The sequence below is a fragment of the Mustela putorius genome, unplaced genomic scaffold, assembly GCF_011764305.1.
Source record: "Mustela putorius furo isolate JIRA1106 unplaced genomic scaffold, ASM1176430v1.1 tig00003845_pilon_pilon_pilon, whole genome shotgun sequence".
NCBI classification, from domain to species: domain Eukaryota; kingdom Metazoa; phylum Chordata; class Mammalia; order Carnivora; family Mustelidae; genus Mustela; species Mustela putorius.
This window is the reverse complement of record NW_025421998.1, coordinates 78,452,109-78,470,528: the sequence shown is the minus strand read 5'-3', so window position 1 is coordinate 78,470,528 and position 18,420 is coordinate 78,452,109. Positions and strand designations below refer to the sequence as shown.

Here is an 18,420-nt window from a genome sequence, read left to right as displayed (position 1 = left end):
TTTGGCTCTGTGTTTTTCCTTTTTGTTTTGTTTTGTTTACAATCAGATGAGTAAAAGATACTAACACTGCTTTGCACCTAATCGGCACGCACACTTCTGAAAAGAATAATTACAAAAGCATAGTTCCATAGCAAAAGTAATGTTGACTACGTACTCATATATTACTAACATTAGCAATTTGTGTTAACTAATAATACTAGGAGTGCTAGTGATTTAACTAGCAGTTGACGTATTAGTTATTTCTCCCCCCCCCCACAGTATTTTCTTGCTATAATTCTGAAAGTAGATTACACTGTATACTTTCTCTATGAATTTTAATTCTTGTATTTTTTCCCTAAAATATCCTGGCATGTTGTGCTACTCCGTTCATTCATAGTAATTTTTAAATGAGGTAAGTTAATGCAGAATAACTAGAGGTATCCCTGAATTTGTGTAAACTCTAGTTCGGGAATTTTGGAAGTGAAACAACTTCTTAGACCTCCAAATTCATTCTCTGACAGTGTTGTAAATGATGCCTCAGGAGCTGGACTTGTCCACAAAAATCCATTTGATTAGTTATTATATGATACTGGTTTGGGCGCAAATCTGGGTCCTAGGGGTAAGACCCCCTATGACACAAGATAAACATGAAAGGAGATTTCTTCACCTTTCCTGGATTAGAGACTAAGTCTCCCAACTCAGTATTGTGGGAAGGCAGTTTGCCCTGAAATGCTCTCTTTTCCTCTCTCTGCCCTCACATCCAATAGCACCCTGTCTTCGGGATGCCAGATGTCCAGTCCTGCTACCCTAAACTCAGCGGTACCCTCCCCATGATTGCTGCTGCACAGCTCAAGCGGTTGTAGACTCTGAAATTACCCACCCTTGTTTTCCCTAAATGTCTGTGTCTTTGATATAGCTCATCTCTGAGTAATTGGCCCATGTTGTCCTGAACTATGAATGATGAATTACTGATGGCCCCCCTTAGCCATATATAGAGATACTCGAGGAAATACCTAGCTAATCCAATTCAGATATGCAGGGGAAAGCACTTGGGGTCAGCAGGGCCTTGCTGCTGATCTGAACTATTTCAACTGCCTACTGGCCCTCCTTGCTGGTCAGCCTTCTGTAGTGTCTCTCCAGATTTGAACATTCTCTGCTCTTTCCCTTCTGTGCCCAGGAGATCTCTAAAAGCTCCATTCCCCAGTCCAATGTCCAATGGCTTCCACAGAGAGAACAGCAACAAAAGCAGGTAGTGGAGATGCTCACAGGTATACGACGACTTTGTGGACCAGCCTTTGAGCCACAGAAAGGTGTATGAAGAGAAATTTATAAAGTAACTGAAAAAGAATAAAAAGTCATTTTTGGGATTTTGCCCAGGAATTCTCTTCAACATAACTGCAAATTGCTTGAAATGACTTAATAATTGTTCATTGGTCTGTGTAACTGTTAGGGTGAATACCCAAGCATCTGTCTATTAAATGAAGCCAAGTGTTATTTTTCAAGTATTAGTTCATTAAAAGGGATTTAATTGAAAGCCTAACAAATCTTACAATTTTTTAAAAAATGAAAATCATTTTTAACTCAAAAGAAATAGCTCTACCCTCCTAAATGGTAGAGAAAACGCTCTACCTTCCTTGGGGGAAGGGCCAAAAGTGCATCCCTTGGGCATTTTAGGAAGTGTTGCATGAGAAAATAATGCAGTCTAATATCCAGCTGGAATGGGTCTGTTAAAATAACACGTCTAAAAGGAAAGTTTCTCCAAACTCATGGAGAAAAATAATAATAACCCCTTTTCCCGGAAAGGGAAAGAACCACGCAGAGCTTAACGTAAACCTCTCAGCTCCAGCTGTGGGTCGTTCTTGTGTTCACGGATTTTTCCACTTGAATTCCCCTTAGTTCTTGTTCATTGTCCCTCGCTCTGCAGAAAGGATTTCCTGCTACTTTTGCAGTAAACGCCGCCGGTGCAAAGTGTCTTAGGGCTCCCACCCCGCCCCCCACGGTCAGAGCCCGGCCTGGCCCGGCGTCGCCCTCCTTGGCCCGCGAAGTCTTCGGGTGAAGGGTCCGTGAGCTCCTGGAAGGTGCGCTTGGTGAGAAAGGTCACCCGGCCACGGCTGCTCACGGAGCCCTCCCCTGCCGCGACCGCCTGCCCTCCGGGCGGCGCGTGCCCCCAACCACCCGCCGCGAAAACCCGCGGGGATCCGGGGCCGGCCCTGGGCGCAGGGGCCAAGCGAGCCGGCTCCCCGCGAGCCGGAGCCCAGCGCCTGCCTTCTCAGCCCCTCCCGCCACGCGTTTCGTGGAAGAACCAGAGCGGGGAGTTTGGAGCGAGAGCTCGGTCTCTTTCATGTCTTACTCCCCAAACAGAAAATGGGAATTTCCCGGCCCGGGTCCCTTAAGGGAAGCGATAGATCGATGTTCCTGAGAGACGGTCACCGCCGCCGCCGGCGGGGCGAGCGCTCGCGGGGAGAGCAAACGGGTGGGCCCCTGCGCGCTCTGCCTCCACCGCCCGCCGGAACCCCCTCCTGCAGCCCCCCGCGCGTCCCACCGGGGACAAGAAAAAACAAACAAAAAAGTGGACTAGTTGTGTGCAGAGCTTGGAGGCCTGATTTGTGGCAGTTTGGGAAGACAGTGTTCATCCTACCTTTGCATGGGGTCCCCCTACCTCACCCCCACCCCCTGCCCGACTGCTGTGCGGGGAGCCGCGGTCGGGAACCGGTCTCCTATTTCTTTCAAGCTCTGCTCGCGGGCCGGGCAGGAACCTTGGGGAAAGCGGACGGCTCAGATGGCTCTGGTCCTTTGCGGCAAGTAGAGTGGAGCCCAAGGACCCGGGCAGCAGGGAGGAGGCGAAGAGGGATTGGGAACCCCGCAGTCCCCGAAGCGCACGGCCGGCGTCTGCCCACTCCACCCACTTCCAAGGGTGAGGCTTTCCCCCAGCGTTGGCTGAAAGATGGGGGGCAAAGAGGACTTAATCTGTTCTTCTCTGTGACGCTGAACTAAGATACTTAAAGGAACCGAAGCGGATACAGACCGTGAGCTCAGCGCTCCGAGCCTGGGTTCCCGAAGTCAGGACTGACAGTCAATCGCGCCCTTAGTCCGTGTGCAATTTGTGATCGTTCTAAGGGAATAGGCTCTGGAGCGTGAGACTCTACTACTGAGAAAAGAGGAAGTGAGGGTAGAAGAATTCGATGTGCTTCCCAAATGAAGAAGACCCCTGATTTAGAGAAATACCCCAGAACCAGGTGTACATGAGACAGTTTGGTAAATCGTAGCGAGCAGGGCCTTGGAGGCACAAAACCCTGGATTTGCCTCCTAACTGATACACTCTTGCCTGCGTCTGAGCTCTGTGTCCTTGGACAAGTCACTTCACTTCTCCGTAAAATGGCCAATTAATCACGGAGGTGACTGTGAGAATTAGAGGCGTGTAGCAAGTTGTGGCCAGTACTAACGAGCTCTTCGTGAGGAATGGATTGAGAAGACATCGTGGTAGGCCTGCCTTTGCCAACGTGCACCACTACTCTCTGGCCGTTCTCCCCGGAGTGGTTTCAGGGTCCTTTGATATCAGAGCCGGCTCCGCGGATCTTCAGCCCGGTCTCACCTTGGCGTGTCCGTGAACTGGCTAGAATTGTCCGGTTCCTGGGTTATATATAAGGCCGGCCAAGTGGGAGGAGAGGAGTAGACGGGGAGGGGCAAACCTGCTCGGGTCTGCTGCGAGGGCCGGCAGTGCCGAGAGCAGCCCTTGGAGCAGGGGTTGGAGGGGAGGCAGCTGGAGACGTGCCTTTAGGCCGCGAGGGCTTGATGTTGGTCAGGGGCTCTGAAACCGGACAGGTATGATCCAGACATGCTAGACGTATAAGCAAGGGACTCAGACCTCGGCCCGTACCCAGTAGGTCAAGTTGAAGAGAATTTAAGGGGCAAATTAGTGTTCGTTAACGTTTCCCAACGTTGAAGGAAACCTAGGCTGGCGTCCTGCGTCTAAGCCCAGAGATGAGCACGCAAGAAGCGCTTGGAAAACGCGTAGCGGAACCGAGAGAGAAGCAAGGGAAAGCAAACCGTCGCTGCGTGCCCCAAGCTGCCCTCAGCCGCGGAAGCCGAGCAAAAACCCCGGACACTGAGGGCCACAGTCAGCGCAGAGTCTTGGCCCAAAGTGCTGAACTGACAGCGCTACTAGGCTGTCAGGAAAAAGCCAGTAACTTGGAGACGGGTCAGGGCCGAGGGCACGCCCCAGGGTCACATCCCAGCGTGTCCGTGACGAGGAAGAGCGTGCCCTGGTGGTGCTGGGGCCAGGCACTCGGTGGCCTCGGGGAGGCAGAAACCCATCGCTTACGAGAGGCGAAGACGCCTCGCCCAGCTTTGGGCTGGAACTAGAGCTACTTTTTTTTTTTTTTTTAACCGAAGGGATGTCTCTCATTTTAATCATTCCCTTAAGGTAGGCTGCCTTCAGCTTCTGAGTTCCAGATCCAGGGAAGAATTTTAACTTACTTACTTACACACACACACACACACCCCACTCCGGAATACCACAGATGCCCTTAATCTCCCTGTACTTGCAACTTTACATTAAAAGTGGCTGTATGACTGTATTTATGTGCTTATTTGTGGGTGACTTTTAAGAGGTAACAAATACATTCTCAAATTGTCTAAGTTTCCATCCCTAGGATCCGTGGTTCTCAAGTCAAGAGCGGAAGTGAAGAGTTGATCTCGAATTCAAGAATCTTCAGGCAGGGTAGTTCCCCTTTCCTGGGCTCTGGCATATACTTGCTTTATGGAGCCCCTACACAGTCTGTGTACCTTTGCAAAAATTAAGAGTTGTATGTCCCATTATGTCCTTTTCTGCTTTAAATCAGTTCTAGTTTGTCTTTTAACACTATTTCCTTACTAACACCCAACAAGTCAACACCTCTCTTGGGTGTGATTGGCAGAAAGAAACATTTAAATGCTGAAATTTGTTGTTTAGGGCATTTCCCTAAAACGCCAAGGAAGCAAAACTAATTGTAACGTTGCAACAAGATTTTGGTAGGGAAGTAGGAAAAGTTTCATTAAAAGGGTGGTTACTTAGGGAAAGGTCAGAACCCAACAGGACTGTATTTCAGAAAGTGGAAAGTGAAACACGGAAAGGCTGGGGTAGGCAGATTGTGGCAAAGGAGAGCTTTGTTAGAACCTCCCCACCCCCCAAAGCCTGGTAATAATTTTAAAACACACTTCAAAGTTGCTGTATTGAAGAACTGCTTTCATTGTCATTCATTCAAACTGCCCAGTTCTTATTTAATTGTTGTTACATTGTGTGATTGCTAGGTGTGTTCTTCCGTATAATTAGGATAGTCTATCAGAAAGTTGATTAATTTTAGAAATGCATAACTGCCTCTAAAGAGATGAAATCTGCTTTAATCAAACTGGGATTTTTGAAAAGCTTTTGTGAAAGGTTAATTCGTCGTTCTTTAGAAGAAAGTGTCCCCTGGGGACCTCAGGACTGAATGTGGGAGAGCAGGCCCCCGAGGATAAGGAAAATCCTCAAAGTTGTGAAAAATAATTTAACAAATGTGATTCTTTGTATGTATTTTAACAGGTCTATGTATCTAACCCTGAATCATTGAGCAGAAGGGTTGTTTTTTAAATACAGTTGTCTGAAAAATATTTTGGAAAAGTTTATAGCCTAACTTTTTAACAAGATGATAGGTAGCTTTTCATATGTAAAGTAGTTAATTTTAAAATCTCTTTTCAATCTCCAAGCCTCCCAAGAATGAAGTGGGCTTTGATTTAGTCCCATTTCACAGAAAAACAATTCAAGGCAAAGGGAACTGCCACCATCTGTTCTGGTTAACAAGGAGCCCACTAGCTGTGTGGCCTTCCCCAGAGGAAGGCACCCTAGTTTAGGAGGCCAAAACAGGGCAGGAAACTGGCATCATTTATTCTAGCCCTCAAAATGTCTGGACGAATTGGTGGTAAAAGTACTTATGAAGAACTTTCTTAGAAAGGGAGAGAGGTTGTTCTCCATTTCAATGGATAATTGAAGAATCCAGCTTTAAAAGGATAGTAAGGCACCTGGAGGAGCCAAGGGGTTTACAATGTATTTTTTATGAGGCAGCAATTGTGGGGTAAGTGGGGGCAGAATTCACTGCCTACTTGAAAAAGTGCATGTTTTCTCCTCCTAAGTTCCTGCCCTTACAGGTTTAATTAAAAGCTCTGGAAATTAATGTAAACAACAACTGCAAACTTCGGAGGGGTTGGTTGCAAGTTATAGAATATGGCCAGTTTTGCAGAGAAAAGGGAAACCGGGAGCACGACGGTAAGAGACAGAGAGAGTAGAGAAGAGGGTCTTCCGTGTTGCGGATTTCCAGTTACCACCAGCTCCTCCGCCCCGCACCCAACCAGGGGGACGAGGGCGCCCTTGCTCACCCGCGGCTGGACGGGAGACTCATTGGCCGAGGCCTAGCGCCAGACCAATGACTCGAGGACAATCACCACCGCGGCCATCGTGGCTAAAATAAGGGGACGCTAGTGTCCCACAGATGTTGCGTCTGGATTTGCCCTTGCCCTGCGTTCCACAGGGAATCACTAAGAAAATGCCTCAAAGAGAACTCCAGAATTTGAATTTACCAGGGGTATCTAAGTTCAAACTCAGGAGAAAAAGAAAAGAAAGAAAGAAAGAAAGAAAAAACCTTAACCCTAGAACGGCAACGACAGCAATCACGTGTATCGTACAGCTGCCACGGTTCGCTTTTCCATCTTATATTTCAATTGGCCAGTGGGAGCCCGGCGGACAGCGGGGTCACTCTGCCAGTAAATGTTGTGGCCTTCAGTTATCTTGAGAAATAATAAATTGGCATGTCTTATTAATACTAGAGGGTAATGATTTGGCTTTTCAAACAAAACGTCGGTATCTGCCAAATAAAGGGGAAGAGAGCCTTTGGAAAGTAAGGAACCCCAGTTATCATCAAGCCTTGTGAACACAGAATACGCTCTTAATTTTTAAAATTCTTTTCGCCGTTCCTAAGAAATCTAAATCGGCGTCATTAAAGCCAATTTCTTTCTCTCCCTTTTTTCTCCCTCTCTGCCTCTTCTTTCAACAGTGGTGTGAAAGTTCAGCTATTCTCTGTCATGAGTAAAAAGCTTTGGAAATCAGCTAATGTGCCAACACCGGGAACATATCCAGGCCCACGGTGCGAAAATGGAATATGTGCTGTTGAATTATTATTTTTGTCCTTTAGGTTTACATCCACGCCTTTGTATTATGTAAATTTGTGAGAAGCTGTGAATCACAGGGTTAGGTAGAGGAGGGGTTTCTCCCCCCCTCCACAGGCAGCAGGAACCGACCCCATTCAGTCTTTGAATGACGCGCACAGCCGCCTTCTTCTTCTTCCGGCTTTTGAACGCAGACCCAGCCCCTCTCCCCAGCGCCGACCCCGCCGGCCTGCAGGACCTCAGAGCTGCCACGCAGGCCCCAGGAGCCTCGGCAGGCACGTTGGTGACATCAGCCGGCCGGCCCCACGAGGTCACTGCGGGCCGCGAGGTGCCGCTCCCCTGTTGCCCGCGTCTACATTGACGCTCTGCAGTGTTTCCAGCACCCTCTTCCTGTCCGAGTCTAGTGGGAAACTAGGAGGGCAGACCTACCGTTAGTGAAAGTCAACGAGTGAACTGAGCTTAAAGAGGACACGGAGGGGAGAGAAAAAGGAAAATGACTTCCAACTTAATTCAAAGCAAGGCAGCAACAATTTAACATGGTCAAAGTTAGTAAGGTTCCTTAAAGACGGATCGAATCTCTTGGCATTTACATCTCAACTCTTGAAATGTGGGCGATGCCTGTGGGATCAGGTCTGAGAGAGGCCTGGCGGGTAGCGGAGTTTATATCGGAGACGGGAGCCCACCTGCATCAGGAGAAGGGGGGCGGCCAGTGGCTGAGGGTCTCCCTCCCTCTTTCAGGGACTGTGGAAGCCAGCTGGAGGTGGCCGAGGGGTACGGTGCGCGGAGGACAGCCATCCCACCTCCCCCTTTAGCAAGGAAGAAGAAGGCTTGGCCGGGAGAGCTCAGGAAGCGGAATGAAAGGACAAATTGGAGGGTGGGGCCCCAAGGGGGAGGTAAAAGGAAACTCTTCAGCAGAAGAATCTAGTTAGAAAATCCTCTCGCTTTCCCCGAGACCGTCAGCAGATACCCAGTCATTCTAAGCACAAGCCAAACGGCTCCGAAGGGAGGATTCGACGGGGGCAGGGGTGGGTACAGAAATATATGACAACGGACAATGAAAGGGTTTTGGAGTAGAACTCAGAGGTGATCCTCCCCACCAACCCGACCCTCCACCCCAACCCCGTTAAACATCGGTTTAAGAAAGTGTTTTCCGGGAAACTGAAAATGACAGGCAAAACTTATTTAAAAAAAAAAAAAAATGCTCCAGTTGCTTCTTGGGCGTGCCACAGCGTCAGCCCTGTTTTCTTTCTCTTGACATCTAGATTAAATGACCCTTCAGTAACACTCTGAGTCGTCAAAGCAAGTCTATTAGCGACTGTTCCGTTCAAAAACTTTTCAAACGGGAGTCCTCCGCCATCTGTTACTTGGTCTTTAAACCCGATCCCGCACCCCCTCCCGAAACTCTTTGGTGACTGCCCCCTTCTCCCAGCCCCGGGGTGAGGTGAGGAGGGGAGGGACAGAACCGCCGCAGGATCCGCGGGGGTGCGGCGGGGAGAGGGAGGAGCGCGATCGCGCCCCAAAGGACAGCGGGGGGCGAAGGTGTGGAGGCCGGAGGTCAGGGGGACGCGGGTGGCGACCGCGCGGCGCAGGCAGTCGGGGCACGGGAGAGGCCCCGCGTGGGCGCCAGAGCCCGGCGGGACGCGCGGCGGCGCAGGGGGCGGGCGGGGAGGTCTGGCTGGCCGCGGGCTGCGGGAGCGGCGGCCCAGCTCCCAGTCCCCTCTAAGCTGCTTGAGTCACCATCCGCAGCCCCTCCAAGGCAGTGTCACAGAGCCCGGTCGCCCTCGGCCTCGCCAACGCCTTTGTAACTGTTCGGGACTCCTGAGCCAGGACCAATAAGTGGAGAATCCAGCGGGGGAGAGGGATCAGCTTTTCTGTTCCACTTCGGGCTTCCGTTAAATGGCTCTGCGCCGGGCAACGCATCCTGAATGAGGCGAGGCACCTCTGCGCCGGCACCCGCAGCGGGAACGCAGTTCCCGTCCGAGGCCGGGGCCGGGGCCGCCGAGGTCGCCGCGGTTATGGAGGCCCCCGCGGCCGAGGGCAGCTGGTCCGCGCGGGGCGCTCCCCGCCGGGAGCCGCCGACGACCGGGGGCCGGGAGGTAACTACATTGTTAAACGGTTCTCAGAGATTTCTAGCTCAAGGATTTTGATTTACTTCTTCTGCTTCTCCATTGCTCTAACCTCACGCTCTGCTCTGTATTATTTGAATATCTATTATAGACATTTATTTCGCGGGAAATAAGGAAGAACGTTTGAAAATAACAACAACCCCCCCCCAAACTGCTCTAACCCTCTTGGGTAGTTATCAAGGAAAGAATCGCGCTGTGTTGAATGTAGTTTTTATTTTGCCCACAAAAAATTATCTGGGGACTGGCGCAAAAACGCTAATCAGCCAATTGCACAACCAGCTCTCGGTGTAGAACGAGAGCGCATATTTGGGGCGTCCTCTTCTAACTGATCACGTCCCAGGTTTCAACAACACCGTTGGAAATTGCAAGCCAAACTCGTCTGGCTTTTGTAGCTTCACTTCTAGGCAGCTTCTCGAATAAGTTGAGAAATTGGGTTGCTTGTTTATAAACTTCTTTTTCCATCAATTCCAGCCCTGAGTCGAGTCTGTAGGGAACACACCTCACAGGCCTGTGGGAACGGGTGAGAAAAATCCCAGCATTAGTGCAGGGGCAGAAACAAACCCAGGCAGGTGATTCCTGTCTGTAATGTTTGCGGGCTCATTAACAGCTCTCACCTTTGGGGCTCTTCGTTTACTTTTACAAACTGATTTTATATGTAAATACTGTTCTGAGGACAATAATTTCACTAGGTTGCAAGGAAGCCCTACTAAAGAAGAAACAGTGGTAAAAATAAAGGTCTAAAGATAAACAACGAACCACTGGCCTGCCTCCCCTCCCCCAAAAGAAAGGAGGGCTCTGTGAGGTAACCGACCCCTCCTTTACAACTAACCAGTGATACTGCCCTTCACAAGCTCTACAAAATTAGGAGAAAAAAAACCCTTTATCTGCTTCCATACTAAAAGTACACTAGCAGCCTTAAATTTGAACTTGTTGCCTAAGTGTTGGTTGATGTGCTAGAAAGTTAGTTCTCACTGTGTATTCATTAGCTAATCTGAAGTACTCAACAAGACTTTTTCCTTGAACCTTGCAGACCCTCCTGTCTGGGGCCTACTCCAACACCCTGCCTCCATCACACACCACAAGAAATAACAAAAGACCAGTCAGAGATAAAGACTGAGCAAAACTGTAGGAGAATTTAGGAATGTTTTTGCCTCTCTAGAAGGAAGGTAGGTTGCTATTTATTAAACAGGAAGAAATGTGGATGGGTCTGAGTGCCTGGGGAGAGGGGTGGTCAAAATAATAATCTTGTCTCCCCCATTTAGCTCACAGCAGCTAATAAGAAGCAAAAAAATCAGACTGGTATTTTTGATGAAGAGGCAGAGGTCATGGATGTTAGAAAGGTCTGATAATCCTAAAAGCATGACCAGAGATGAAGTAATGCACTTGGCAGGTGAGATAGGTTGTAATATTTCTCAATCCATTTTTTTTTTAAATTCAGGATATTCTGTGACTTATTAAGGAAGAAGAGATAAAAGATTCTGGATTATTTGGTCAGTGAAGGCTCCACTGTATTGCCTTTTATTTCAGATTGCAATAATCTTGACCAAAAACTGCATTTGCTTGGGATAGGGTTGTAAATAATAAGCCTGTGAAAATCATGCAAGTTCTTGAGCAATCAAGAATGCAGTTTAGGTAGCACTGAAATAAAAATTAGCTTCTGTAGGCAAAACAAAACAACAACAAAAAACAAAAACAAAAGCAAAACAAAACAAAACAAAAAACCACCACGACAGCTTTAAATTATTTTAGAGGAATAGCACCTTTTATTTTCTCAAAAGTTCTTAACTCAAAGTTTATCTGGTCTGTTCATATCGAGGAATGCTTTGCTCTCCTCAATACATCTCATGCAGGATAAGCCCCACACTTAATACTCACCTCCTATAAGGATTTAAAGTGAGGCAAATAAATACTTCCTTTCTGTGGTTGGGAGAGGAAGGACACTTAAATCACCAGCTCTGACCAAGAGAGAGGGGATTATAAGATTCTCCGAGAAAATCCAAAGAAACTACAACTGAGTTTCTATTTTGCCATTAATGAAGTGAACAAGGTTCTCTTGCATTCTTTGAATAAACAATTTTAAAGGGTTGGACCATTTTAGAAGCTTCTAAATTTGCCAAATATGCTCTGCTTTTCTTGGGTGGTTTTTTTGGTTTGTTTTTTGGTGTTTGTTCATTTTTTATCTTTCAAATGTGTTTGGGGGGGAAAGAACCCAAGTACTGGACAGATTTGACAATAAGACGGAAGCCTTTTGTAAATACATTTTGCATTTTGTTTAAGGTAATCCTTAGTTAATAGAGATTTTTTTTTAGATTAACAGTTTTAGGTTAGGTTTTGAATAGAAAATACTCATTAACAAATGTTGGAATATCAAGACCTTGATTTATAAAAGCACCTCTTCAGTCTTCAGGATTAGCAAGCTCGGGTCTGATGTTTTAAAGGAAGGGCGTAATTGCTACTTTGAGATGTTCGTGTTACTCGAATGACACCATACTTTCAAACACTTGTCAAAAAGGCAAATCCCGAAAAGACCGGTGAATTGCAAATAGTTGAAATATTAACTATACAAAACACTTATACCCCTTAGCCAATAATTTTCCCTTTTTGTTAAGTGTCCACTGAAGGAGAAATTTACTGAGGTTAAAGCAAGGCTCTTTTGCCCTTAAGGAGGAGGGAGTGGGGGAGGGGAGAAAAAAGGGGAAAGGGAGGGACACGCGACGAACGTAAAACAAACTGGTGGCATTCAGTCCAGAAGGCAGGTAACGCTCCGGAAGCGGGTGAGTTGTACAAGTCAGCTGGGGGCTCCAAAGCTTTCCAGAGCCAGGCCGTTTCGTGCTTCGTTGCTTTTTTCTTTAAACCTGGCCCTATGTGGGAGCAGTGCGGCATGAGGGGGATTTTTCGATGTTGGGAAGTGGCAGGTAGGAGAGGAAATCTGATCTGCCCCAAAAGGCAGCAATTAAAGTCTTAACCACGACCCATCTGTCGTGGGGCGCACCCTACCCCCAACCCTGCCTTTTCGCCTAGCAAAGCCGTCCCGCGCTCTTTGTCTGAGCCGGGAGGCAGGTTCTGAGGCCCCAACAGCAAAAAGAAGGACGATTTTGCAGGGTGGACGCACCCCGGGTGACCGAGCCCGGGCCAAGAACTGCCCCAAAGTGGTGTGGCGCTTTAGTGCCCTACGCTCGCCTCAGTCAGTCGGCACTTCTGTACCCCTGCATCTGTCCTCCTAGCCCGAAGCCACCCCAAGACCTGACAGGAGGCACTTCCCTGGCCTAGTTGTTAGGGCCAGTCGCATCCAGACCTTTCTCCTCATTTAGCCCTTTGGCTGCCTTCAACTTCCAATAGGACTCACGCCTCCTCCCCCACATCCTTAGCAATTGAGTTTCTCCACCACCCCTCTAGCTGCCCTGCTTTGCCTCTGGGCATTAGGGCGCCTTCCCAGCCCCGGCTCTCTGCGGTTTCTGCCCTTCTGGGCTCGCCGGGCGGGGGCGGAGCAGACCCTCCCGAAGAGCCCGTGTGAGTGGCCTGGACTGAGCAATGGGGTAGGGAGGAGGGATTGTGTTGAGGTTAATTTCCTCCGTTTGAGGTCCAATTTCGCGTTTTGGGGTGGCATTCCTCAGGGGCTCAACAATCCCAGGGTTTCTAGTCAGTTTGCATCCAGCCTCCTTTTCAGGGCTCTTGCAAACCTCCTTTTCATCTCACCCACCCGATGTCTGGCACCCGTCACCACCTGTTCTGCGCGCACTCACTGAGGGTAACTCACCAGGTAGATGGCACCCTGGACTGCTGCGGGCGACCACTCACCGGGGCGTGCAGGCCGCCAGGTTCTGAGCTGGCACCTCTGCGCTCTTCCTCCACTTAACTCGCTGGCTTGAGCTCCCGGCCGCCGACTCCTCGCTGCGCTGCCTCTAGTCCGGGGCTATGCTCTGCCTGTTTGCAGGCTCGCAAAGGGGAGCAACCACGGACTTGGGTGCGGCTGTTCTCGGTGCGCTCCGGGCTGCGCCCGCCTAGGCTTCGAGACCCCGCGCAGCCGGAGGAGCAGCCAGAGGAATCTTTCCGGAACACTCCTTAGGCTCTACCACTCCTGGAGGAGAGTTTTGACCCGGGCGCTAGACCCGCGGGCGCCTGCATACGCGGGAGTTGCAGGGGATAGGTTTCCGCGTGCTCGCCCTCCCGCAGGTCCCGGTGCTCGCCGCCTCGCGGTGCACACACACCCCTGGTTGCCTCCTGCGCCGCTGGCTGGAGGAGTTCGGACTCCACTAGTAGGAACATGGGGGCTTGGGGGTGGGATCACCTAGTTGTTTCCCTTCTCAGCTCAACTTTCAATGTTTAAAATGCTCCGACAGAGCTCTGAGAGCAGGTATTTAAATACATTTTCCGGGCTCTCAGTGGGTGAGGAAGCGCGCGCGTGTGTGTTGGTGTATATCAGGGGTGGGGTCCGGCCGTCGCCGAGGCTTCTTTTGGTGTGACACCCGCTTATTCCTGGCAACTCCTCCTCAACTTTGTGGATGGAGTGCGTCTTTCCCAAGCTCCTGTCGTGACACCGCATTTACAAAACCACAAACACATAACAAGCCTCCCAAGGCCTTTAATACTCAGGGACGTTTTGTGAGGCCAGTTACCTGCTGGCGTCTTCCAAGTGGTCCAGACTCGGTTCGGGCCAGAGACCCTGGGATGCGGTAGTCCCGAGCCCCGCGCCCCAGAGGAGCCCTAGAAAGAGGGCTGCGGAGGAGGCGGCGCTGCTCTGACCCGGGCCCAGTTTCTGCCCGGCGGAACCGTGCAGGGAAAGCTCGGATTTCGCTGAGGTCGGCTTCCTGGCCGTGGCTTTCTGGAGCCTGGCGTTTCATAAATATAGCCTGGCGTTTGCCCCTGAATTAGACTCTGTTTCCTTATTTAGCCCTTGCACAATGATTTTAGATGATGTCACTTAGAGCTAAACGAGAAAATTGATCTCAGATTTGCTTGGCCTTTAAAGCCTGGTTAAGCAGATTGAGAATTAAAAAGACAGAGGAAAAAGCAAAGGGGCGGGGGAGGATGGCGAGGTGTGCGCCCGAAAGACTGAGCGGAGGGGAGGGCGTGCCGCGCGGCGAAGAGCGCCCCCGCCTCTTCTGGGCGGGGGAACTTCACTCACCAATGAAAAGTAGTCACTGACTGCAGAGAAAAAAAAAAAGTTTTCCTGTTGACTGTTGGAAGCGAATTGAGCAATTATCTAGTTTACCTTCTCCTCTTGGAAGTTAACGATTGGCGAGATCTTGGCTGCGTTATTGACACAACACTTTCTATTGATAGAAATAAGTAGTGATTGTCCTCGAGTCATTGGTGCGCCAAGAACTCTGCGATGGGCTGGCAGGAGTCCATTGGGCTGGGCAGGCAGGTTCGGCTGGTGATGCTGGGGAGGCGGAGGAGGAGGCTGCTGGTGGTGATGGTGCCCGTCCTCCTCTCCGCAGGTTTGTGACAAGCAGGGAACAAGGCAACGACGGCGCAGCCTGGCCCCGGCTGACGGACGCTGGCGACTCAGTCATGGACAGTACCTGCCACAACGCGACTGCCAAAATATTAGCTACTGCTCCGGCCCGGGGCAACATGATGAGCACCTCCAAACCCTTGGCTTTCTCCATCGAACGAATCATGGCGCGCACTCCCGAGCCCAAGGCCCTGCCCGTCCCTCACTTCCTGCAGGGAGCCGTGCCCAAGGGGGACCCCAAGCACTCTCTGCATCTTAACTCGTCGATCCCCTGCATGATCCCCTTCGTGCCTGTGGCGTACGACACGAGCTCCAAGGCCGGCATGGCTGGCTCGGAGCCGCGGAAGACGAGCCTGGAGGCTCCGGCGGCCCCGGCGGCGGCGCCCGCAGCGCCCGCGTTCAGCTGCAGCGACCTGCTCAACTGCGCGCTGAGCCTCAAGGGCGACCTGGCCCGCGACGCGCTGCCGCTGCAGCAGTACAAGCTGGTAAGGCCGCGCGTGGTCAACCATTCTTCCTTCCACGCCATGGGAGCCCTGTGCTACCTGAATCGAGGTGATGGCCCGTGCCACCCGGCGGCCGGCGTTAACATCCACCCGGTGGCCTCCTACTTCCTCAGTTCCCCTCTGCACCCTCAGCCAAAAACGTATTTAGCTGAAAGGAATAAACTGGTGGTCCCGGCGGTGGAGAAGTACCCCTCGGGAGTAGCTTTCAAAGACTTGTCCCAGGCTCAACTGCAGCATTATATGAAAGAAAGCGCCCAGCTTCTGTCGGAAAAAATCGCTTTCAAAACCTCTGACTTCACCCGAGGCTCTCCTAATACCAAGCCCAAAGTTTTCACTTGCGAAGTGTGTGGAAAGGCAAGTACTCTGTAGAAGGAAGGTCTGCCCGCCTGCCTTCCTTTACTTCTTTCTTTCCTTCGCTCTTACCCCTTTCCTTCCCTCCTTTCAAATTTCATTTTATTTTGTTATTATTTGTAGACGTTTGCTATAAGATTATTTCCTTACCCCCTCCCCGGACCGCCCCCCACCCTGCCAGGTTTGATTTCAAAGTGCTTGTTGGGCTAACTTGTTCTCTGTGTGTTTAACTTTAAGGTCTTTAACGCACACTATAACTTAACCCGTCACATGCCAGTGCACACAGGAGCCAGACCCTTCGTTTGCAAAGTCTGTGGAAAGGGCTTCCGGCAAGCCAGCACCCTGTGCAGGCACAAGATCATTCACACCCAGGTGTGTGTTCATCTGTCTCAATTTCTCCTGGCTTACTTCCAAACAGTTTGTAGAAAAATAGCTGCTGAACTCTTATTCTTTAGCATAAGGTTTGAAATGTGCTAGCTGGACGGGGGAAATGCTATGTTTTTGCCTTTGTTCTGCTTAAAAGCACGAGAGACAGCATTACTGTGTTTTTGAGTTTGCAGGGCTCCCCTTAACAAAATACCTTAACTTCCTACTTTTCTTTCCTTTCTCTCAGGAAAAACCTCACAAATGTAACCAGTGTGGCAAAGCATTTAATAGAAGTTCCACTTTAAACACACATACCCGAATACACGCAGGCTACAAACCGTTTGTGTGTGAATTCTGTGGCAAAGGATTTCATCAAAAAGGTATAGAACCCAGGAGGCCTTTCATGGCAGTCTTACCGAAAGTTCTAATCTTTTCCAAATATTTTTTTGGGGGGGGCATGATGTTTTGAAGTGTTGGTGGTTACTGGCACCTAAGTTGACATTTCAACCTCTTAGCTGTGTGACTGATTAATATTAGAGAAAGGCATAGTTTATATACTGAGAGGGTATTTCCTAACTGCTTGTTCTCATTTTATAAAATTGGATTAATAAATATGTTTTAATATGTGGAGGGAACGGCCTCATTGTTGATATTTACAAGTAAACTTGGGGAGAGAAGTGCAGGCGGGAGGGCAGCCCTGCACCTGCTGTCCGAGCTGTGGCTGCTATTCCTCTTGCTTTCCAAGGGTCCACTCCTCTCTTTTCAAGCTCTCTTTTCAGATCCACATCCCTGTCATTTGTCTGTTTCAGGGAATTACAAAAACCACAAGTTGACCCACAGCGGGGAGAAGCAGTTCAAGTGCAATATCTGCAACAAGGCTTTCCACCAGGTTTACAACCTCACCTTCCACATGCACACTCACAATGACAAGAAGCCCTTCACCTGCCCCACGTGTGGCAAGGGCTTCTGCAGGAACTTTGACCTCAAGAAGCACGTCCGCAAGCTGCATGACAGCAGCCTGGGGCTGGCCCGCACGTCTGCTGGGGAGCCCGGCACCGACCCATCGCCCCCTCTACAGCAGATGCCGCCTGCGACCTTGCCACCACTTCCACCACCGCTGCCACCCCCTGGGCCCCTGCAGCCCGGGCTCCACCCGGCCCATCAGTGATCAAGGCCAAAGTCCCTTCCCAGCCCCTTTAGGGTCCCCACTACTGAGGCAACAAGGGAATAGAGCTGGGTCATGCAGATCCAAGCTTGTCTGCAGACCCCTGGGCATATTGGGCCCCACATGTTAAAGCAGATCAGAAGCCTCTGCATTTCCTGGCCTTTCGCCTCTTGCATGCACCTGCTAAATGGTTTTGTGTATTATATCCTATATAGGCACTAACAATTATGAGAAAATTTGGGGGTTTGTTTCCAATTTTTTTTTTTTTAATTTGGAAAGACTTCATCTCGGGTGGAGAGATGGTGTTTGTTTTGTTTTGTTTTTTTAAACAAAATTCTGCTGTATTTATTGAGATCTGTATTATCCTACCCGGGAATGCTGCACCATTTTAATTTTATGATTGTATATATTTCCATTGTGTTATTCTGCTGTCTCAAGATGCCTGCCGATTGTTTATTATCATTTCCTCTTTCCCTGAGGTAACGAGACACTGTGTATATGTTATATATACACGCATAGATGTGTGTGCCTGTAAAGGCACGTTCCACATTCGTGAGCACATACACACAAATACACATTAGAGAAAGGTGGTTCATTATGGATGAATTTGAATTTCGGTTTTGATTATTGCACGTGAGAATTGATTCATTGACTGTTGGAAATAAAGACTTGGAACATGCTTATTTAATCAACAAACTTTAGGGTTCTGTTCATATGATCCAACTAGAGATCACTTTTCTGACCCCCTCATCCTTCATATTTTTTAAAAGTCCAACTCTGGGTTAATATCACCTAAGGTTTGATCTGAAAAATTCACCAAGAACAAACAATAGTCTTTTTAAACAGTTATAACTTTGGTAAAGTAATGAAATTTGACAAAGTTCAGAGACAGTAGATGTGGATTTTCTAATAGAAACATGTCTGGGCCATCTGACACGTTTGTAGCGCTCAGTTAAACGGAAACAACGTATCTAGGAGAGGTGTGTAATATACATACCAAAGAGGCTTTAGGACAATACCATTCAGAAGGATGTCTATTGTTTGCATCCTGAAGGCACAGACTGACTTCTATGCAGCTGGCAAAAAGAGCCTCCGTGTTTTTATGTGTGTATATGTGTTTATAGACGAATATATTTCCATTCAAGGAGCAAACATGGATGAAAACCAAAGTGTGGAGGGTGCCAGGTCCTTGAAATGCTTCAAGTGTTAATCAGCAGCTCCGCTGTGAGCTCGGGCTCTGGTGTTTTCTAACTGCAAGTCTCTCCTGTTTTCTTGCCAAAACAGTGAAACAACTGC

General features: G+C 49.3%; 1 protein-coding gene across 1 annotated transcript; it reads left to right on the top strand.

Annotated features, from left to right (window-relative positions):
• The first annotated feature begins 14,488 nt into the window (after window positions 1-14,488).
• Window positions 14,489-17,816, top strand: FEZF1 (FEZ family zinc finger 1). Its single transcript, XM_004741882.3, has 4 exons — window positions 14,489-15,596; window positions 15,831-15,965; window positions 16,207-16,339; window positions 16,769-17,816. Exons 1-4 carry the CDS (start codon window positions 14,796-14,798, stop codon window positions 17,125-17,127), a joined length of 1,428 nt encoding a protein of 475 aa, XP_004741939.1. The 5' UTR covers window positions 14,489-14,795; the 3' UTR covers window positions 17,128-17,816.
• The last annotated feature ends 604 nt before the right edge of the window (window positions 17,817-18,420 follow it).